The following is a 22,160-nucleotide window of genomic DNA, read 5'->3' on the forward strand; positions in this document are numbered from 1 at the left end:
CTGGGGACATGAGCGAGAAGGGACAAGTCTTTGCCTTGCTGCTCCTACAAAAGAGGTACTGGCCCAGGAAGAGCTCCACATCCTGTTCCTTCCCCTTTCCCTGTCCCTCCCTCCCCAGTCCCGGGGGCAATAATGCATTTTGATTGGTAATAATTCAAAAGCAGAGCCTTGAACAAGGACTTTCTGAAAGCATCTGACCCTTTTCTTTAAGGCAGGGAGGTTAGGAAGGAGGAAAGCAAACTCCTTGTTCTGTTTCCTGCTGTTGTGCTGGTTTATTTCAGAGTGCTGCCATTGTTAGGCTCAACCCTTTGCATGCAAATGAGAGGAGGTCGCATCAGGCTGGGAAGATGGCTAAATTTGGCTCCAATTCCTCAGGAGCCTGACCTCTTCCTATTGAAGTATATAGCCACACTCCCACTCACTGTCTAGTGGGGCAATTTTAAACACTCCCCTGCAGTTATTTCTGGGTTGCATTGAAGGAAGTGATATAAATAATTCCCCTAAGGATGCATTTTCCTGTAGGTAAAGGGATAATATCGAAGTTTCACTCAGGAAAAAATTAGAAGAGCACCAAGAACAGGGACAAGCCTCCTGCTGCAGGAACTCACACACTTGCCTGGCTTTGGGCACCTGGAAGTTGGTGCTCTGAAGTCAGGAAAAAGGTTAGCAGTAGTTATTTAAGCACACAGTAATATGTAGGATCAGGCCAGCAAAGAGGGGGAGGGGGGGGGGAGGTAAAAAAAAAAAAAAAAAAAAGGGAAGATTTCATGTGAATCCCTCTGAGCATTTTAAAATAAACTACATAGCATGGATTTCATTCAGGCACAATCATTTCATGTATTTCCTTTTTTTTTTTTTTCCCCCTACAATTATTGCTAATCTGGGGACTGAAACACAATTTTCTGGGTGTCTAACAAATCTTCTTTCTACTTTTATTTTCTCTTCTTTTCTCATATGATCACTATGACAGCTCCCATTTTTAGCTGGGAGAAAAAGGAAAAAGTGGGAGGGAGCATTATTTCAAGGCATATATTTAAATGCTGGGGGAATATAAAGGGACTGCTTCCCAGTGAAAGGGTTTCCATGTAAAAAAGCACAGCCAGACCAAAGGCAGAGGCACTCACCAAAGTCACAAGGACATGAGGCACTTCTCTTCGCAGTGGGACTTGAGATGCTGCTGCCTTGAAATGCTTTTTCAAGCCAGTGTGTAGCCAGCCCCATTAATAGACTACAGATAATACCCTCAGCCAGCCTAGATATGTAACATCCCATTTCTGTTTCTTCTGGTTTGTTCTAACATCTTTAATGCTTCCAGTGGAGTTGCAGCCATTCATCCAATCAACAAAACTTCAATATTATACCTTCTATAACATGGATTTTTTTTTTTAATGAATGCTATGATTCTGCCACGGATAAAGGAAAGATTCTCATCTGGGCAAAGTCCCTGGAAGCTACTTCCATAGCAAATTACGTTTTTTATTGTTATTTCCTGATTGAGTAATACAGCTGGAGCAAAAATCCATGCATGAGTGAAAGCACATTGAGTGAAGTCAAAACACAACACTCCTCATGGATTTCTGCTGGCTGCAAATCCCTGTACATTGATCAGATTCCCCTGGGAATTGTCTGCAAGTGCTTGTTAGGGAGGTGGGGTCAGTGTTAACTTGGGATTTTCATCTTGTCCTTTCACAGGTCCACAGCTAGCTGTGCCTTTGTGGTGCCTCCGGCATGGCTGGACATGAGTTCATCAGTGATCAACACTTCTGGGGCCTCTGGCAATGTATGTGTCAGCACAAATATTGTTAATAATGATCCTTAACTCTCCTCCTCCATTAAACTGGAATAGATTAGGTGCCTGATCCCAATTTCACAGCTGCAAAATGTCTGCCATGGCTGAAATCCATAATTAAACCCTCCTTGGCTTCACACACTGACTCTAACGAAGGACTTGCCAATTAATAGTGGGGCTAAACGAAAGAATCAGGGCCTCAGCAACATCAAAGGGGTTGAAAGTGGCTTCAAGAACTGAACAAGCAGGGCTTTGTGCAATGTCCTTCTGGAGCTTTAATTTTCATGGTGCTTGTTAGTTCAGGCAGTGTGAGGATGACTTGCTGGCCTGTTGTCCTGGTGGGAACACAGCCCCCAGTGTGGCATGGGAGTGCTGACTGCAGCATGTGGTCCTTTCTCTTCATGCCTCTGGATAAAGCAGCAGAAAACAAACTGGCATGGGAGGGGAAAGAATAGATAGTTGGGAGCTTTCCCCTTCTCTGGCTTCACTGAGACAACAAAATGGAAATGGGCTGTTTGTTTTCCCTAATACTAATAACTGTAGTGACAGATTTGTCACTGCCAATATTGCTTTCCTTCCCCAACATAAACTACTGTACCTTAAACAACTTCTTAGTGTTTTTTATTTGTTTACAGGGTTGTAATTTCATACTGTTCTTTATAACCCTTGATCTGAGCCTGCTCTGGGAAGATCAGTACTGCTATCTTGTCCTTAAAAACGAGGGGGAAGCAGGGAGGCTGTGGGGTGTGTGGTAAAGGAGGGAAGAGGAGGACCTAAGAAAAAAAAAAAAAGGGGGGGGGGGGGGAAAGAAGAATGCCCATTGTCACAAATAAACCCCTTCGGTTTACATCCCAATGATGCCAAACTGAAGTCTGAGCTGCAACACAACAGGGAAGAAAGCAGCAACGTATGTCCCACCCAGCCCGCAGGAACATGCAGCTTTTGCGTGGGAGCAAGGAGAGGAGCAGAACTTTGTGTCACAGCAGACCTGACACTGGGAGGGGCAGGGACTGCCCCGGAGCTGACACGCTCCGGGGCCCGAATTCCAAGTGACAGCCTGGAGAGGGCTGAGAAGGATGCAGAAACACACGAACGAAGTGGAAATTCTGGAGCATCCGACTACATCTGGATTAACCACTAGTGCTACCAAATCAAAGCAATGCCAAGTGATGGAGAAAGCCTCTGAAGCACTGTCATGCACAGCACCCTGCCTGCCTTCTGCTCTCTGCCCTGTGTAGTTTGGTCCATATTGCACTGAGCTTTTCCTCCAAAAGAAAAGAAAAATTAAAACAAACATTCGTCTGTGCAGTTGTATTAGCTTCCTAGAGCACGCCTTGGCTTCTCCCATCCGCTCCAGCAGCGGCCCTGCCCCGCGCATCCCCCGTTCCTCACTCCGCACATCCCCATCCCTCGCTCCGCGCCTCCCTCCCCGCCGCGGCTCAGCCCCAGAGTAGCGGCCGGCAGCGGGTGGGCGCCGCAACCCCTCGGGGGGCCGGAGCGGGGCCGGGGCTGCCGGCCGGGGCTGCCCCCGCCCGCCCGGAGGCGGCTCTAAGCACGGGGGCGGGCGGCTGCTCCTCGCCGCTCCGGTGCCGGCGTGGGGCTGCGTGGGGAGCGCACGTGTGGCGGCGGGGGCCGAGCGGCTGGGCTGGGCTGGGCAGGGCGCGGAGCGGGGAGGGAGGCAGGGCCCGGCCGCGGCCCCCGGCGGGGCGCTGGGCGCTGCGGGTGTGCATGGCCCTGCGCGGGCGGCGATGGCTGCGTGATGGCCCAGCGCGGGCAGCCCGCACCGCACGCCATGGCTGCCAAAGAGGAGCTGTACAGCAAAGTCATCCCCCGGCGGAACCGGCAGCACCGCGCGGGGACCATCAAACATGGCTCGTCGCTGGAGATCCTGCTGTCAATGGGCTTCCCCAAGGCTCGGGCGTAAGTCGCCGCACGGCCCCCTTCCCCCCGCGGCTCTTCCCTCTTTCGTTTTACGGCGGCGAGAAGCGACGGGCGCCTTTCTGCTTCGCTGCTCCAGACCGCCACCGGCGGCCGGCGCGGCGCCGAGCCCGCGGGAGGGAGCTCCGGCCACTGGGGATGCGGGGCAGCCACGGAATGCTCTGCCGGCAGCGGCCCGGGCAGTTCAGGGATGCGCTGCCGGCAGCGGCCCGGGCAGTGCAGGGATGCGCTGCCGAGAGCGGCCGGGGATGCGCTGCCGGAGCGGCCCAAGGATGCTGTACGAGCTGAGGGATGCGCTGGGTCGCCTCTCCCGGCGGCTGCCGCAGCCAAGCAGGAGCGCTGGCCCGGCTCCGGGGGGCGAGGGAGACGGTGAGGTGCAGGGGTGGGGGGGAGGCAGGTGCTGTCCCGGGGCGCGTCCCCTCCTGTCCCGTCCCCGCAGGGTGCTGAAGGGCCTGGGCGCTGCCCGGAGCAGCCAGACTGCACCGCCCGGCGCAAGCATCCCTGGAAAGTTTGGGATGGCCGGGGAGGCAATTTTTGCCTCCACAGTTGCAGTCAGAGCCCATCGCTCCTGCACTTTGAAAATAAGGAGCCCTTGACGCAGTTGCTTTGGCTCACTCGGTCACCCGGGAGATTTTCTTTAATCCGTGTACAAGCCGACAAGAAAAGGGAATGGAGCAATAGAGGAAGATTGCCCTGGTCCAAAGTGGTAGGTTTTTCTTACCCAATTTAGCAATGCCCTGGTGTAATCTCCCTGCATGTGCTTATGCTTTAAATTAATTAGGCAGCAACCTACTGAAAACTTAACAATGACTCCCCAGGTTTAAACGTAGTGACTCCTGAAGTGGGACTTTGCACTTCAGGGTGCAAATGAACCCAGTGGGGATTTGGATGATTCCTTGATCTGCTTAAGTTTTCCTTTTGTTGTTGATGCTAGTCTGAATTCAGAGGTTTTGCAGCCTGTCTATGGGCAGTTTTTTTAAATAAATATATTAGCTGTGGATTCATGAGATTGTCCTAGCACATACAGAAAATCTGATGTATGTTTTCCATTGTCCTGCCTGGGCTCTGTATGTCTGCCAGTGATCTGTAGATATCTATTGAAAGCCACATACAGCAGTTATGTACAATGAATGCAAATGGAGATAGTAGGGGACTGGTGACTTCATGCTCTGCTCGTTTCAAAAACCAGATGTGCATCTTTCAGTGGAGCTGGAGATAAAAACAGCTTGGTTCTCTGAATGAAACTAGTTATTACCTGTACAATAGTGCCATCAAGGCTGACAGCCCTGGTCTTACCTAACTGCTAGCTGATGAACTGTTTATGGTTCATAGACTTGCCCAGGAAAACTCTCATATTTGACAAAAATAAACCCAAAGCTTCAGCGTACGAGATAGGGAAAGTTAAACACAGAGAACAAGGCAGAGAAAGGGGTAAAATATCCCCAACTGCACAGAGTACTTATTGTAAATATAATTTGGGGTAAAATTCTTTACAGTAAGGGTGGTGAGACACTGGAACAGGTTGCTCACGAAGGTCATGGATGCCCCCTCCCTGGAGGTGTTCAAGGTCAGGTTGGATGAGGCCATGAGCAATCTGTTTCAGTGGAATGTGTCCCCACCCATGGCAGGGGGGTTGGAACTAGATGACCTTCAAGGTCCCTTCCAACCCAAACCTTTCTGAGTCTATGAAAATTATCTTGGTATTAAATTCAAGACACTGCAATATAACTAACTGCTGGAAGGGGGCCACTTTCCTGATCTGAAATAGCAGTTAGTGCCCCTATTCCAACCTGCTGGAAATATTGCAAATAATTCATCATTAAAACACAGATGAGAAGTAAAGCAGAAGTAAACACAAACAACTAACTACTGTCACCAAGGGTATAGCATGGAATGGCCTGCAGGTTCAGAAGCATGGCAAAGGACATTGCCTAAAGGTCATTCTTCACGGCGCTGCTCTTCAACTGGCAGCATATTACTCTGCAAATGTGAATGAAGGAGATGACTGAGTTACCAGGGATATGGAAACACCTTGCTTCCCCAAGCTGGTATTGAGAAGTAGCCTTACAGGAAAGCCCCTTGGAGCCTCCTCCCAGAACTCACAGCCCTGCTTTCTACCCCTTAAGCCACAGCTACAACAGCAGAGAATTCAGCAAAACAGGGGACTGCAGTTCTGTGCTTGTAGATGCTGCATACAAATACAAGCCAGGCTGATACTTAGAAGTGGTGGCCATCTGTTTGGAAGGTTTATGCAAAACAAAGCTCCCAAGTTGTCAGACTAGTCTGTCAGGCACGTCACAAAATGCCATCAGTGGCCTCCTGGCTTCTTGTTAGAGCCAGGGGGGCTGACAGAGAGGACTATTGAAGCCAGGGTAAAGAGACACAGGAGCTACCTGAGATCACAGGAGTGCTGTTTTCAGATATAATATTGAGACAGTACTGACATCCTGAGGAGCACTCACATTGCCTAACTTTCAGCTTCTAATTCAGCTTGAGTAACTTCATGTACCTCACACCCCTACCAATGGACAGGTCAGCTTTTGTCTCGTCAAAACTGGATTAGGTGATTATTTGATAATACTTCTCCGTGCTTACAGTTCATTACAGCAGGTAGAGCTCAGAGCTGAGGATTCGCATGTTAATGTTATTTTCCTGGTTCTGTGTCACTTTGAGCAAGCCACTATTACCCTATGTATGCTAGAAAAATCAAGACAAAACATGATTTCCAGGTATTACTGGATGGTTAGCATAGCCAGGCTGAAACCTAGAGAGAATGTCATAAGGGTTGATGCAAAACTGCCCATGGATCCTTTGTTCAAACTAAGGCATTATTATAATAGCCTTTATCTGTCCTTCCTGCATATGCTTTATGGGAGAGTAGGGATAAAGGCTCCACCAAAGGACATATCCTTCCTTTGTGAGCTAAGCTAAGCTGAGAGCAGGTATCAAAGGTAACAGAGCTCCACTGATGGCAACATCCCCACTCCCTCACTGAAGCCTTTGTTGGCACAAGCAGAAGAGCAGCTCTGTTGTGTCTGTCTCTTTGCCTCAGTTCAGCTGGGCTGCTCTAAATGACAATGGTGATGCAGAGATGTACAAACCACCTTAGGATGCATTCACCTGTGGGTGCCACTTGCTCAAACCACTGTAGGATGTCATCACTTTGGACTATTACTATGAGGAGCTGTTGTGTTTTGCTGGGAGGTTTGTCAGCACATAATCACTATTTTTTTCCTTTGCAATTAGCCCATTATGTTATGTGCTGTCTAGCCACACAGGAGGAGGCTGTCCCTATCCCAGGTAGCTTCTGATTTGAACAAGGAAGGCAGGCAAAGGTGATGTTATGATTGCCACTTTGCAATGCAGGCACTGAGACAAGCATTTTACCCAGGGTCACACAAAAGTCTAACTAGATCTCCAGTGTCTCAAGACCCTAAACACAAAACCAAGTTTCCTGTAGATAGAGAGGACAGAGATTTCACACAGCTATTATTTCCCAGTTGCCCTGAAATATTGCACCTCATCTTCTTCTGGATCTACTGTCAGTGTTTTCACCCACAGATATAATCTGACTGCCAGCACCTCTTGCTATTGTGTGGCAGTCCCTACATAGGTGTTGACAGTCTTCCTGAGAATAAATGGAAGTGGAGCACAGTGTAGTTCACACATCACTGAAACCACAGGGGATCCCTTCCAGCTATTATTCATGTACAAGCAACTTAAAAATCTCCATATCATACAAAATTAGTGATGGACTGCAGTTTCTTTTGGGAGGAAAAAAGATCTTTGCCCCAAAATTAAACTCTTGGAGCTAATACAGAGATAAGCAGTTGAAATCCTGTGGCCTCAATGGTGCAGAAATCAGCGTGGCCCCAGAATCTGTGAGTGATTCAGAGTTTTTAAAAGTTTCTTGTCAGAATGTAAGCTTCTTCAAAACATCCTCCCAAACCAGAAAGTTAAAATTCTACCATGAAAACCAAAAGTCTCTTTTCTTTGTTTTAATTCTGGCTGCACATATGTGCATGAATATACAAACCTATAAAACTGGAAATGTTCCTTAAGTTTCTGCATACAATTCTGCATTCAAACCACAGCCCCAAGCTACTGTTTCAAGAAGAGATCCAGACCTCTAGAAAAATAAAGAGCATTCTCTGGCTCCTGTCATTACTCAAGCTGGGTAAATCACTGCCCATAAACACACCACTTAAATTACAGTCAGCATCCTTTTTTTTTTTTGGTTGCCACGCTCTCAGTGATAAGTGTAAGAGATGAGCTCTGTTTCAACACAGGTGGCAAAGCTTTCCAGAACTGACCTGATGTTCCTTCCTATCATCTCAGCCTGAAAAGGGGGCACCATCTTCTACAGACAGGTCCACAGTCTCGGTTCAATGCATAATGTTGTGCTCCTGGATGGATCTGCTGGCACTATACATGATTGCAAACACTTCCCCCTCATAAAAATGGGATACACAGGAATATTGTACAGTTTACCATGAATCAACCTCACTGCTTTTCCTATACTACTCATTTACTCCTTCCTCCTTCCCACAAAAGACCACCTATGTTTAACTCTGCATTCATGGGCATGAAGAGGACTTAATTCACAAAGCTGTAGCCCATTTCCCTTGGTCCTGAATGGAACCAAACCAGTTTGATTTTGTTTCCCAGTAACTGTGAGAATTTTGGAGTATGAAGAGTTTCATTATTCTCAAAGAAAAGAAGCTCAGATCCAGTTTACAAACAGCAAAATCTTCTCTTGTGTTTTGCAAATGTTTTCTAGGCTGCTAAAACATGTTTTGCCTAGTAACAGACTTAGCAACACAGCAGTATTTCAGCACAGAAAGGCTGCAGAGTCTCTCATTCCTCTAGGGTTTCAACTGGATTTGGGAAAATAACTGCATGGGGAAAAAGTGCTGGAGATAATCTTTTAGATTTTGAAGTGGTTTCTGTTCCTTCACAGCCTTGCCTTCAGGGTATGAGCTTTCTGCAAATACTCTTGGCTGAAATTCACCCTACTACGAAGGAGCAGCCCAAAACATAGGCATTCCCCAAACCAAGCTTAAGAAGGGTTTCCATGATTCACATAGACTTGTGTTGGCCCAGAGTGTGGAGGGAAACTCCATCCCAAGTGAAGAAGTCTATGAATAGAAATGTTTCTAGAAGCAACAGTTTAGAAAGCTACGCTGACAGTGCATTTCCAAGTTTGTTAACAGCACTGGAGAGAATCTTCAGCTACTGAATAGAAAATTCAGGTGGTGTAGCTGCCAGGGCTTAGGCAAAAGTTTCCCCTGATGCACTTGAGACAGTGAGGTTTGGGCTTAAATTGAACCACTGGTCTGTGCAGTAAAGAAACTGTCTAAGCAAGATGCATCCATTTCTACCATTGCCTATCAGCCATCAGGCCAAGGGGCATTTTTAAGTAGCAGCTTCCTAAGAAGTGTTTGTGATCTGTTTGCAGTCTACAGATAGTGAAAGAGGAAGAGCTTGCTGGAGGTGCACTCCATGGCAGATCACTTGGACAGGACCTGCTTTCCCTACTGTGACCTTTCCTTTCTTTGTGCCTGTTTAAGCTTTTGTTGGAAGTGAGGAGGTATGCAGCTCTTTGGCTATGCTGGGTTTTAAGGCATTGTAACCTGAGCAATAGTTGGAGCAATTAACCAGTCTTGTCCATGTATTACAATTCCTAGGTTCAGCACTGAGGCCTCTGAACAATTTTGTACATCTGTGCTGGAAGGGATCCAACAGGTCTGCACTGTGAAGTTGTACATGGATACTGCAATTGAGTTAGCAGCTGCCAGGAAGGTGCACTGGAGAAAGGCTTGAGCAAGCCTACATTTGGGACTGAGTCCCATGGCTGCTCTGCATATGGATTTTCTTTTCATTGGCTTCATTGCAGATTTCTGCTGTGAGACCCAGAGACGATTGCTGCAGACTGTGATGTGCCTTTGGCTCCACTGTGTTTGGTGTGGGGGAGATCTCTATCAATTAGTTCCTTGTTTTAAAGATCTAAAGTGATAAATCATAGAGGGCTCTTTATTTCCCCTGCCTAGTTTGGAAACTGAGGCATAGAGAAGCTTAGATATATTTGTCAAATCTGTAGTTGGGCTGGCACTTGGCACCTAAATCTGCAGAGTTTCAGTCTGTTAGCTTAATCACAAGATTTAGATATGTGGTCTAAAGAAAACATCTATTTCCATGACAGGGTCTAAAAATTTTCAAATGGAGAGAGACCTTCTCTTATCAGAGGCTGAAGAAGTCATTCCTGTGATAAGATCCCGCTCTAAAATGATAATGGCAGCAGTGGCTCTCCATATTACCTCAGTGATTCAGGATGCTGTATACATAACTGCCATCAACCCTATCTGATCGTTGGGAGGAGTGGAGCAAGCAGATATTCAGGTCTGATATGGACAAAGTGTTTGCCACAAACATGGAGAAAACAGTTTAAGGGGAGAGCATCCCTGTAAACAGAGTGCTCACAGCAGAGCCAAGGTCAGCGAGTCACTGCAGTGCTTGCTGCAGAAGTGCTAGCTGCCCAGAAAGAAAGTTTGCACGTGTTCAGGGGAGAAAAAAATCCTACCTTTAGAGTGCCTGCACAAACCATTCTTCACTGACATCTCATGTTTAAGTGTCTCAGCAGCATCACCACATGCAGTGAGTTCCTGGTTCAGTGGCAAGTCAGCCAGAAGACAGCAATCCCTGGATTTCTGAGATGTGTTTTTCAGGGCTAACTTTGGCAAACACTGTTAAGAGATGTCAGGAAGTTTCCTGGTCCCTGAGTACTCCATTCATTTTGATATTAAAATGACATGGTGACAAGAAAACATTTGCTCACACTTCTGTCTCTCTGAGGGTTGTTTTTTATTTGTCTTGGAGCAAAGATCCTGATCCTACCCTCTGCACTAGGAAGGAAGGAACCTTCAAAAAGTGCAACCAGATCCAGTATGTCACTGCCAGAGCCTGAAAAATTACTTTGTGCCTCCTGTGTCAAAAACTCAAGTAGTTAATCACCTGATCCTTGGTATGCAACTCCCTTTAAAGCTACCTATCAGTTTTGAATGCTACAGATACCAGCGTTATCTTTTCCTTTTCTGTCCCTTTTTGTCTCTCACTTCACAGACCTGATACTACTGTCAGGAGCCAGTTTAAATTTACTGATGAGATTCTCAAGACAAAGACTCACTAGAGAAACTCCTGATTTTGGATAGCCAGCATGGACCATTTGAATGGAGCCTTGTTTGTATAAGATGCTGATTATTCTCCATCCCTTGGAGACTTGGTGACAGTGGCAGAGTGTTGGCCTGGTTCAGCAGGATTCTGGATCATTTCCTTACAAAGCCCTCTGGAAGTTTACCCCTAGATTACTGCTGTCACTTTGCTATGCAAGAGCCTCCTCTCAGAGGGTGCTGCCAACCCTTGGGACCTCCTGAACAAACAGACTGTCAGAAGTCAGAGGGGAACTCCTCTCTTTGAAAGATCATGAGCACAAGTTTCAAAAAATAATACAAAGAAAAAAAAAAACGGTGCTTGTAAATGTCAAGTGCTAAGCCTGCTGGCTCCTGATGGGACTTGTGTTTTTTAGTCACCTTTGAACATGAATCTTAGACTCCCAAGTCTTGCTCACATTTGAAAATGTTGCCCTAGGTTTTAACTGGTGCTCATAGTGGATTCACAGCATGTGCTCTGCAACTGCAAAAAGAATAGAGACATCCGTGTGTGTGTGTGTGTGTGTGTGTGTCTGTACTGCACCAGTCTAATTATCCTCAACAAGCAGAGTCATCAAAAGAGCTGTAGTTTAGCAGCTGACAGTGTTTTGGATTCCATCACCAAGACTCGCTGCAGGCATTGTGCATTACAATGGGGTGCTCGGTGGCGCCTGTGTCTTACTCACTCCCTGTATAAACAGACCTGAAAAGAATAGGCTTTGGCTTTGCTTGGCATTATTCTGCCCCTACCACATCCTATGGTGCCCAGTTGTGCACAAAGACTGAATCTAGAGAGCAAGGTAAAGTGGAGGGGGGGAAAAAAACCAGTAAGAAAGAATAGGATGGGTTGAGAGAATTGCTAAAGTCACCACGACAAAGCAGCTGACAATCTACATAAACAGTGGCTTAGACACCTTGTACCCCTTGTCTGTGTTCATGAGACACAGGTGGTGCCCTTTCAAATCCACTCTCCCAATATTTCTCCTGAATTAAAAAAAAAAAAAAACAAACAAAGAAATCACTTTTTAGGCCCTCCCAAACATCCTCAATTCATGGAATGCAGCTAGAAGGTGTTGATCTTGCACACATAGGGAGTAGGAGCCACTGCTCCTCCATTCCCTGGGGAGCCTCAGCTTTCCTGTTTGGTTTTTGTGGCTTGTTATTTTTTTTTTTTTAAGGAATTCCTAAAAGAATAAAGATCAGCACAGAAAGCAGAGTTGAATGTGTAGATGTGACAGTGTCCTGACAGATATTGTCAATAACTGAGTGGTTTCTGTCACCCACCAAGCAGCAGCATAAAATTGAAACAGAAAGCAAGCAATTATACACTGGAACCTGGAATGAGTGACAGGAGCTGTGTCTGATATCTCTGCTTTCCCCAGACACCAAATTCAAGTCCTTGAAGGCTGAAGTCTCCTGTCCTTGCCAGCATGAATACCTTTGCAGGCAGCAAGAGGTCAGCAGGAGAATGCTAGTGAAGGGCTGTGCAGGTGGCTGAGCAATCAGCAGCCCTGAGCAGCGCTGGGATATCTGCCTTCTGCACCAGGAACACAAAGGCATTCCCAAAGATAGGCAACTCAGAAACACCCTAGCATTCCATAGCCTGCCATCAAAAGGGCTTTTAACTGTATTTCACTCACACCCATCACCCCCCTGCTATTATCAAAAGCAAGGCAAGTGGCACTTTTTCCCTTTCACGCAGTGTTAGAACTGGGCTCTGCAGTTCACCACACTGCAGAATTCATCATTCCTTGTTGGTGACTGTCAGATAATTGCCAGGGTAGAGGCAGGTGTGTTTCAGAGAGATTTTTCATCTCCTGATTTGTATAAATGACTCTTTTTTTTTTTTTCCCTCCTCCTCTACCTAAAGGAATAGAGCAGGTTCCTACATGACACAAATCTCATTAATGGCCTGATTCAGCAAAGCCCTTGAGCACGTGCTGCTCTTGGGTGGCTGAGAGCAAGATATCTGCTACATTTCTGCAGAAAGTGAAGGAGGATGACTTATGTGGCATGGCATTGGAAATATGTGACATAGATAAAGTCATAGAATGGCTTGGGTTGGAAGGGACCTTAAAGATCATCCAGTTCCAACCCCCCACCATGGGCAGGGACACCTTCCACTTGACCAAGTTGCTCAAGGCTTCATCCAACTTGGCCTTGAACACCTCCAGGGAGGGGGCAGCCACAACCTCCCTGGGGAACCTGTTCCAGTGTCTCCCCACCCTCACTGGAAAGAATTTCTTCCTAATCTCCAGTCTACATTTCTTCCTAATCTCCAGTCTAAATCTGCCCTTCTCCAGCTTCAATCCATTCCCTCTCATCCTATCACAAAAAAAGTCCCTCCCCAGCTTTTTTTTGTAGGCCCCCTTCAGGTACTGGAAGGCTGCTTCCAGTAGCAGTTGTTCTTCTAAGCTTTTCCTTATTTTACTGAGAGTGATTAAATCAGTGTCATGACACAATTTCAAGCCCTGAGTTTGTACTAACATGCAGCACCAGTGTTGCTTTTCCCTTGCAATAGCATGGGTAAGAAGCAGCTGATCTTAGTACACCACAATCCTGTTGTGCTGGGAGCTGTGCAAAGAGAAAAGGAAAATACCATCCCTGCTCCTAAATGGGAGTCAGAAAGAGTAAATGTCTCTAGAGAGGACAGGGAGAGGCCACATGAAGAAGCAGACAGTATCAGCTCCTGCTGACAGGCAGTGATCCCAGCATTGCCTCCAAAAGCCTTTACTCCCAGTGGTTACCCATAGTTACACAGAGGTAGTCTGCTGGGTGAAATTCACAGCTGTGTGAGAAGGGCACTGTTAGGAACAGCTACTTTGAAATAAATACCATTCCCATCTTACAGGCAGCAAAATGTACAATGAGATGATCCATCAAGTCACTTGATGCCACAGAGAGCACCTTAATTAACATCTGCCATCCACTCAAAACAAAAGGCACTTCAGAACTGCAGGCTGCAAATGGTGTCAATGATGTCCTGCTCCCTTGTTCTACTATTGCATTGAATTTATTCTTCTCAGTCAATATTTCTTTCTGAGAGTAGCTGCCAAGTCCTAGCCAGTGTCAAGTCACAATATAGTACTCATGGATAAGGTGCAGTCAGTTCTCCCAGGCACTGCTCAAAGAAATCTCCAACTAAAGATTGGATCTGGTTCATATTCACAGTAGTCTGTGGGAAATGGAAGCAAGCCCTCAAGTAGATCTAACTTACACCTTACAAGACACACATTGATAATCCCTTTACAGCCTCCTCAACCCCCTCCTGGAGTGTAGCTGCACCACAGAATCCCAGAGTGCCAAGTTGGAAGGGATCCCAAGGATCATCTGATCCAACCTTTCTAGCTGATAAGAGAGTTGAAATGAGCTGGCCCAGCACCCTGGCAAGCTGAGGCTTAAAGTTGTCCAGTGAGGGGAATCCACTGCTGCCCTTGGGAGAAGATTCCAATATCTGACTATTCTCATGGGGAAAAATTGTCTTCTGGAGTTCAGTTGGAATCTCCCCAGCAGTAACTTGTCTGCATTGCCCTTTGTCTTTTCCATGGGACTCCTTGTAGAAAGGGAGTTTCCATCCTCCTGGTAGCCACACTTTATGTACTGGTTAAAGCCCTTTGATCCTGATGAGGATCAGCAGCCTTGGGGCAGGAAGTGGGGGAAGATATGCTGACCCCCAAAAGTCAAGGTCACAGAATGACAGAATCACCCAGGTTGGAAAAGACCTCAGAGATCATCAAGTCCAACCTATTACCTAATCCCTAACACCTCCTGACAACTAAACCATGGCTCCAAGTGCCACATCCAAGCTTTTTATGGACACCTCCAGGGACAATGACTCCACCACCTCCCTGGGCAGCACATTCCAATGGCCAATTACTCTTTCTGTGAAGAACTTTCTCCTCACCTTGAGCCTAAACTTCCCCTGGCACAGCTTGAGACTGTGTCCTCTTGTTCTGCCACTGGTTGCCTGGGAGAAGAGACCAACCCCCACCTGGCTACAACCTCCTTTCAGGTAGTTGTGGAGAGCAATAAGGTCTCCCCTTAGCCTCCTCTTCTCCAGGTTAAACAACCCCAGCTCTTTGCAGAGAGTTAAATCCTGCCTCAGAGATTTCACCTGATGAGCTTTGGGAAGCTGGGTGATGGAATGGGTAGTCCTCATACAGGCTGGCCTTACCATTTGCAGGCAAAGATTTTACCTGAGAGGGTAAAAGGAGGAAATGCCACTAAGGAATGAGTAAGCAAGACTTAAAATAGCCTCATGCAGCTGGTTTCAGGTTGGTGTAAGAGGTCCCAGTTGCACAGCTCACCCCACACAGGAGGCCTCTTGCACACACCAGGGCTAACTCAGAGGAGAGAGTGCATTAATCAGCCTGGACCATGGACGTGCTGCTGGAGCACTGAACCTGTAATCGGTGCAGTTGTGGAAGGAAAAAGCATCAGCTGCCATCGCAGCACAACCTAGCTGCCTGCTGCAGGAAGCCTGCATGGTTTGAGTCTCTGTGGACTCATCCTGACTCATCCTCTCCCCAGCCTGCTGTGCTTGGCTGACGTGTTTCAGACCCAAACAAGCAGGGCACCTGGGGAGAGAGCTGCCCCCACACTGCCTGGCTGCCCAGGGGGGTTGTGGAGTCTCCCTCTCTGGAGATACTCAAGATCTGCCTGGATGAGCTCCTGTGTGATCCTGCTCTGGCAGGGGGGTGGGACTGGATGATCTCTTGAGGTCTCTTCCCAGCCCCTAACATTCTGTGATCAGGTGTGGAGAGGCTGTGGTGCTCCCCAGCACACAGCAGCTGTAGCTGTGCTGTGGCACAGAGCTGGACTTAACATTTGTAAACGTGCTGTGGACAGGCAAGAAGCACCTGAGCTTTGTATTTTTCTCCTAGAAGCTTTGCTAATGATTCTTATTTACACACAGGCTCTTTGCATTACCTGACTGATGTAAAAAAAAAAAAAAAAAAAAAAAAGAATCCTTCTTTCTCTATGGGAAGCTTTCATAGCAATGCAAGTTGGGTTATTCCTAGGTGAGATCCTCAGCTGGTGTATACTAGTAGTAAATGGTGCTGGGCTGATTTACACTCTCAGGAGGCTTTGCTCTTTAGGACATGAAGGATCAGAGGGCTGTAAGACCTGCTACATGAAGAAAAGCTGAGACAATCACAGAATCACAGAACGTTAGGAGTTGGAAGGGACCTCTAGAGATCATTGAGTCCAACCCCCCAGCCAAAGCAGGATCACCTAGGACAGGCTGCACAGGAATGCATCCAGGCAGGTTTTGAAAGTCTCCAGAGGAGACTCCACAACCACTCTGGGCAGCCTGCTCCAGGGCTCCATTATCCTCACCATAAAGAGTTTCTCCTCATGTTGAGGTAGAACCTCCTGTGATTCCTGGGTTGGTTCAGCCTTGAGAAGAGAAGGCTTAGGGGAGATCTTATTGCCATGTCCTTTGACTCTGAAAGTGCATTGCAGAGGGACCTCTGCCAGCACATCATCCCTGTGATTCCAGCTCAGGCTGTGTCCTAGGCACTCTTGTGCCCAAGAAACATCTCACCAGGCTTCTTGTGTGAGTCAGCCCAACCAAGGGCACAGGGCAGCCTTATATTCTCATATCCCCCTAGGAAACTCCTGTGACCAACTGGTGATTGCTTTGCTTGCACTTGGTGTTTAGATAGGCCCATCTGCTGCAAAATGAACTTTAAATGGGTAGAGCCAAGGCCACCCAGCTACAATGTGATGACAGGCAGGAAATGAGAGTTGATTCACCAAAAGAAATGTAGCTATGAAATCAGAGTGCTTTGCTGTGTCTGGAAGCTAAGCCATTTTCAGAGATCCAAAATGGATTACCTAAAGTCAGCAACCACTTTGGAAAATCTTGGCTAACTGATGCTCAGTGTCTCTGCAAATGAAACATCTCCCAACAAGCATGAAAGCATCATAAGGTATTTGCCTGAGGGCACAAAGAAAGTCTTGAAGTACTGGGTTTAGATCTCAGTAATTTGGATTTGCCATCAGGCCATAAATAACACAAAAATCTACTCTTATGTGGCAATTAGATGCTGTTCCAGGCATCTAGCTCAACTTTCCACCTACTAAATATCATTTCAGTTTGATTGCAGCATATCCCCAAGTCTTGCAGGACCTTTGATGTGACTTTCAATAACAGACATGAAATTTTGTGGTTTCATAGGTTGGGTAAGTAATGGTAAGGAAGGAATCCTTTTTCCACACTGCTTTATCTTTCCCTTACTTGCAACACATTTCGTTTTGAGTGTCAGGAACACGCAGTCAGTTTATTTGGGGAGTATCTTTCTAATCACAGAAGTATTTGAAGCAGTTGAACAATTGAGATGAGATTACACAAATGGGATTGAGTGTTGTGACTAGATAATTGTCTCTCTGCTCCAAGGGATGTGTCAAAGCAGAGACAAGTTTGCCATTGAATGCAAATTCCTGACAACTATGGCTTTTTTGTTTTAGTTATCCCTGTTTGGTGCAAAAAAACCCTGGTAAATCCTAGCAGCAGCTCATCTGTACCCTGCATGGTTTGGACAGAGTTGTTTCTGAAGAGTAAGTTTAAGGTAGACAAATCCCTGTGGCTTGCAAAGTTGAGCTTTGCAGCAGCATGCTGGGCAGTGGGAACATCACCCTTTGAACAGCATGCTCTGAGGAACCACACAAGTTTCCACAGGCTCCCCTGCAAGGCCCCACATTCAAGGAGGAAACTGGGATGGATCGAGGTGCCAATCTGGCAAAGGATTCAAACATGTTGCTCAAGTTCAAACAGATGACTAGTTCCATTGGCTCTAATTGAGTTACTCAGGCACATGAATTTCACAGCTAGCTTGTGGCCTTTGAAACAATTCTGGGTTTAAATACTGTGGCTCAGGGTGGAGTTTTGCTGTTAGTTCTCTGCTGTTGTCACCATTCCATTCCACATTAGAACCACTCGATTTGGTTATCTGGATTACTATCTCTAAATTTCATTTCCCCTTGGGTGTTAATCAAGATTTTTTTTTTTTCTGGTATGTGTCTATGTGCATCCTGTTTATTCTGAAATGTACAATTCCATTGTTTGGCACTGATTTTACAAGGGCTCGTAGTGATAGGATGAAAGGGAATGGATTGAAGCTTGGGGAGGGCAGATTTGGACTGGACATTAGGAAGAAATTCTTCACAGTGAGGTTGCTGAGACACTGGAACAGGTTCCCCAGGGAGGTCATGGATGTTCCCTCCCTGGAGGCATTCAAGGCCAGGTTGGATGAGGTCTTGAACGACCTGGGCTGGTGGGAGATGTCCCTGCCCATGGCAGGGGGTTGGAGCTGGATGATCTTTAAGATCCCTTCCAACCCAAACCATTCTTGATTCTATGAATTAGTGCTGTGCATGAGCCCATGCTCTTGGCCATGTCCCTGGTCTACCACTTGCAAAGGAACAGGGTTTCAAAGTATTTCAGCACCTAGAGACAAAAGAATTGTTTCCAAGTAGCTTTTTAAAAAGAAACCACAGGTACAGTTCTGTGCCTAGTCCCCAGGGCCAACTCAGGATGGGTTCAGCCATCACCTTCTGTTCCTTCTCAGCCATTCTGTCTCTTGGCTGCTACCATGTACCAGTCTGCACATTTCTGCCTGCCAGATTTTGTTGTACATCTGAAATGGCTCCACTCATACCTGTGGTGTTTCAATGCATTACCGTAGCATATAAATCAGAAAAAAAGGAAGAGGCTTAGCTTCTACTTTATCCATGTTAACCTCTCTTTTTCAATACCAGTGCCTAAGATCTTCTAACCACGTGGAGGAGGCAAGGGGATCTAACTTCTAACAGAAGAGCTTTCTTTAAAGATGTAGATTGCATTATAGGAAATGAGAAGCAATAATCAAAGGAAGTCCTTCATTCTCATTATCAGTTCTCACTGTCTCATTTCTCACAGCAGAGTACTTCTGTATATCCAGCACAGCTCCTCTCAATTCCCTTCATTAGAGACTGAAGCCTGCCTGTGTCTCTTCACTGCAACCTCTGCACAGCCATAATCACCTTCTCCAAGCTCACATGGATTTTGTCTTTACCTTTAAACAACTCATTTCAAACCTAGCAAAGGATGCCATTCCTTTCCCTTCAAAAATCAATGGCCATCAAAGCTTCCTTTTGTCCAGCCTCATTCAGAGCACACTGGCTTGGAGAGGAATCATTCCCTTGAATCCAGCAGCCCTTTGAATCGGGTTGTAAGCATTGATTTTTTTTCCCTCCCTCCCTCCCTCGTATGCTAGTGATATCCAAGTCAGCTATAAACCAGCTTCAGCCAGGAAATGTGATTAGCCTGGCTGGTGAGATTGGCCTGGGTTCTGCTGGTTCGGGAGAGCAGGCTGAGCAGAGAACGTGTAAATGTTTGCAGTAATGGGGGACAATGAAGCTTTTATGCTGATGGCTCAATGGCATCTATTAAAGACACACAGAGAAGGACATTTAGGCTCCCATTCAAGAAAGCCCTAAACACATGTTTACATCCCATTGATTGCAGTGAATGGGATGGGCCGAGGTAGGGAAATATTTTGCTCTCTCCTTCCCTGTGCAGGCTGAGGGGAGTGGGCAGCCTGTCGGAACAGCAGCCCAGCTCCCACCTTGCATGCCTGCAAAATGGCTGCAGAAAGCAAATGGCAGTAGGAAACCCAACCCTCTGGGTTTCAGAGAGGGGTGTGCTTTACTGATACAGGGTTTGGTGGTGGTGTTTTGGTTTTTTTTTCAGAAAGCACTGAAGTGACTAGGGGTTGACTTTCAGGAGGTTTCTGAATCACTGCAGGCATCCAGCTCTGTGCCCTTTTCACCCCTCTGGGCTTCCAGGGCCAGCTGATGTGTTTGCAGAGGTTTGTCTCTGAGTGGTGTTTGGAGAAACGTGATGAGCAGATGTGAAGAAGGCTATAAACACTGTGACCTCCCATCCAGCTGCAGAGCACATCCCTCACCACCTTCCCTCCTTACAGAAGTCAATCAGCATCAGTGTAAGCATGTGGCCAACCTTTCCTCCCCAGTGCTAATGCTTTCCAGGCATGCTCCACAAGCAGCTTCTGCCTGGGCTAGTGCACCTTTTTTTTTTTCCCTTCTCAGGGTCTCTGCTTTTGCAGAATGTTGTACTTCCATGACGTGATAGCTCCCAGCAAAGTAACTTTGAATCTGTCCCAGAAACACAGTCCTTGGCTTCCTCTCCATCCCTTCCCTCTCCCAGGAGCGTGTCGGACAGAGCCCAGCACACAACTGTCCTTGCTCTGGGCAGGAAACAAAGGTCAGAAATCTGGAGCTGGAAATCTGCCACAAGTGGCTGCTTCTGCTTTTACCTCTGGTTACAGAAATATGCTCTGGTGACAGCTGGCTCACCTTAGATGAAAAGAAATGTTGAAATACAGGATTTTTGTCTCTTCCTCTTTCTTCCTCTTTGTGACACGCTCAAAAGAGAGAAAGAAGAATTTTCCTCCCTGAGCTCTGCAAGTTTTAACACTGCTATGACTTCTGTAAGTCATAGACTCATGGTTTCTTGCCAAAGTCAGAGCACTCCCTGGAGCACTTTTGACTTTTACCCATTTCCAAGCCATAACAGAAGCACAAGAGTATCTAGAAGATAGTGGAGGCCTCTTCTTCCACCCAAACACTTGTACTTGAGTGTGCTCCCTGCTCTGCCTCCCCTATCATCCCAGGGACATTGTGATGGCACAACACAAGGACAGTTTGTCTCCTGTGTATTTCTGAGTCTGGGAAAGAAAGAGTTTCTTCCATCTCTGCAACCCTTCTGCAACTGTGTAGCTCACTCAAAAAAAACATCTTAAGGCAATTTTATACCTCTTCACATACAACATATCTCTAATGCTGGAAATCCCCAAGATTACTTAGGGCTAGTAAGCTGTAAAAATACACAGCACAATAGCTACTTACTATAGATAGTAGGCATCTGCACAGGTTTCTATTCACATACACAAGCATATGTCTGTACATTAGATACAATGAAGTACATACACTTGAAGTTTGGCAGCAGTTTGTGGCCAGTGTGTGTGAGTTTCTTTCTTTTTTTTTTTCCCCCTTACCTCTCCACAATACAAACCAAACCATCAGAATTAGCAGTAGAAGCCATGAGAACTTGTTGGTTCAGCAGAGAACCTGGAGACTGATGGACAAACACCACTTACAAAAGCTGAATAGCAAACACATGCCAGCCATGTGAACCACAGTGGAGGGTCTGCAGTGCTAAGCAATTCAGACCAAAAGCAAAGTTTGTGCAAGGGCTAGCAGTAGAAACACAAACTTGTCCTACAGCATATTTGTTCTGATGAGGGATCTCTTCCTGACCACACTCATAGGAACTTGATGCCTGATTAATAAAGCCTTACTTTTGCACAACATGCTACATTGCCTGCCATATGAGGAAAGGCTGAGAGAGCTGGGTTTGTTCAGCCTTCAGAAAAGAAAGCCTAGGGGAGACCTTATCACCAAGGACTTGTACTTAAAGGGTGGCTACCAGCAGGATGGAGACTCCCTTTTTACAAGGAGTCCCATGGAAAAGGCAAGGGGTGATGGGGACAAGTTACTGCTGGGGAGATTCCCATCGGACTCCAGAAGACAATTTTTCCCCGTGAGAACAGTCAGACATTGGAATCATCTCCCAAGGGAAGCAGTGGATTCCCCTACACTGGACAGTTTTAAGCCTCAGCTTGCCAGGGTGCTGGGCCAGCTCATTTCAACTCTATTATCAGCTAGAAAGGTTGGATCAGGTGATCCTTGGGGTCCCTTCCAACCTGGCACTGTGATTCTGCGACTACTGTTTCACCTCTGCTTTGCAAGTTGTGCTCTGGATTAACAGTGGGCAAACAATATATAGGACAAGGGTTCAAAACAGTCCTCAGGCTCTTACTGAGATGGACAGTGCTTTGGGGAAAGTGGTGTGTCTGTATTGTCTTCTGAGGCCTCATTTGCTGTGGTTTCATCTGAGAGATGCACACCATCGCATGGCTGAACACATACAGGATGTGAGCCAGTGGTTTCAGGAAATGAATGGGCTTAATTCTCATCTTGTTTGCACTGAGATAAATGAGCAGTCCAAATCCCCTGCTGCCACAGGGGCTCTACCACAGCTGTCACACTGAACTCAGCCATCAGTCCTGGCCCGCTGTGATAGGAGAGATGTCAGAAATCAGTCATCCAGGCTCTGAAGAAGAATGGTTTGCCCTTCCTCTAATGTGCATGCATAAAAA

The 22,160-nt window shown here is 46.7% G+C and overlaps 1 protein-coding gene across 1 annotated transcript in view; it reads left to right on the forward strand.

The window, feature by feature from the left end:
• Nucleotides 1-3,548: 3,548 nt before the first annotated feature.
• The window catches only part of UBASH3B (ubiquitin associated and SH3 domain containing B), a 66,204-nt gene continuing 47,592 nt past the window's right edge, over nucleotides 3,549-22,160 (forward strand). Inside the window, exon 1 of the mRNA XM_054395661.1 lies at nucleotides 3,549-3,709. Within this exon, the coding sequence (XP_054251636.1) occupies nucleotides 3,549-3,709 (161 nt within the window). The remainder of the gene's footprint in view (nucleotides 3,710-22,160) is intronic.

Source organism: Indicator indicator, chromosome 34, assembly GCF_027791375.1.
Source record: "Indicator indicator isolate 239-I01 chromosome 34, UM_Iind_1.1, whole genome shotgun sequence".
Lineage (NCBI taxonomy): Eukaryota > Metazoa > Chordata > Aves > Piciformes > Indicatoridae > Indicator > Indicator indicator.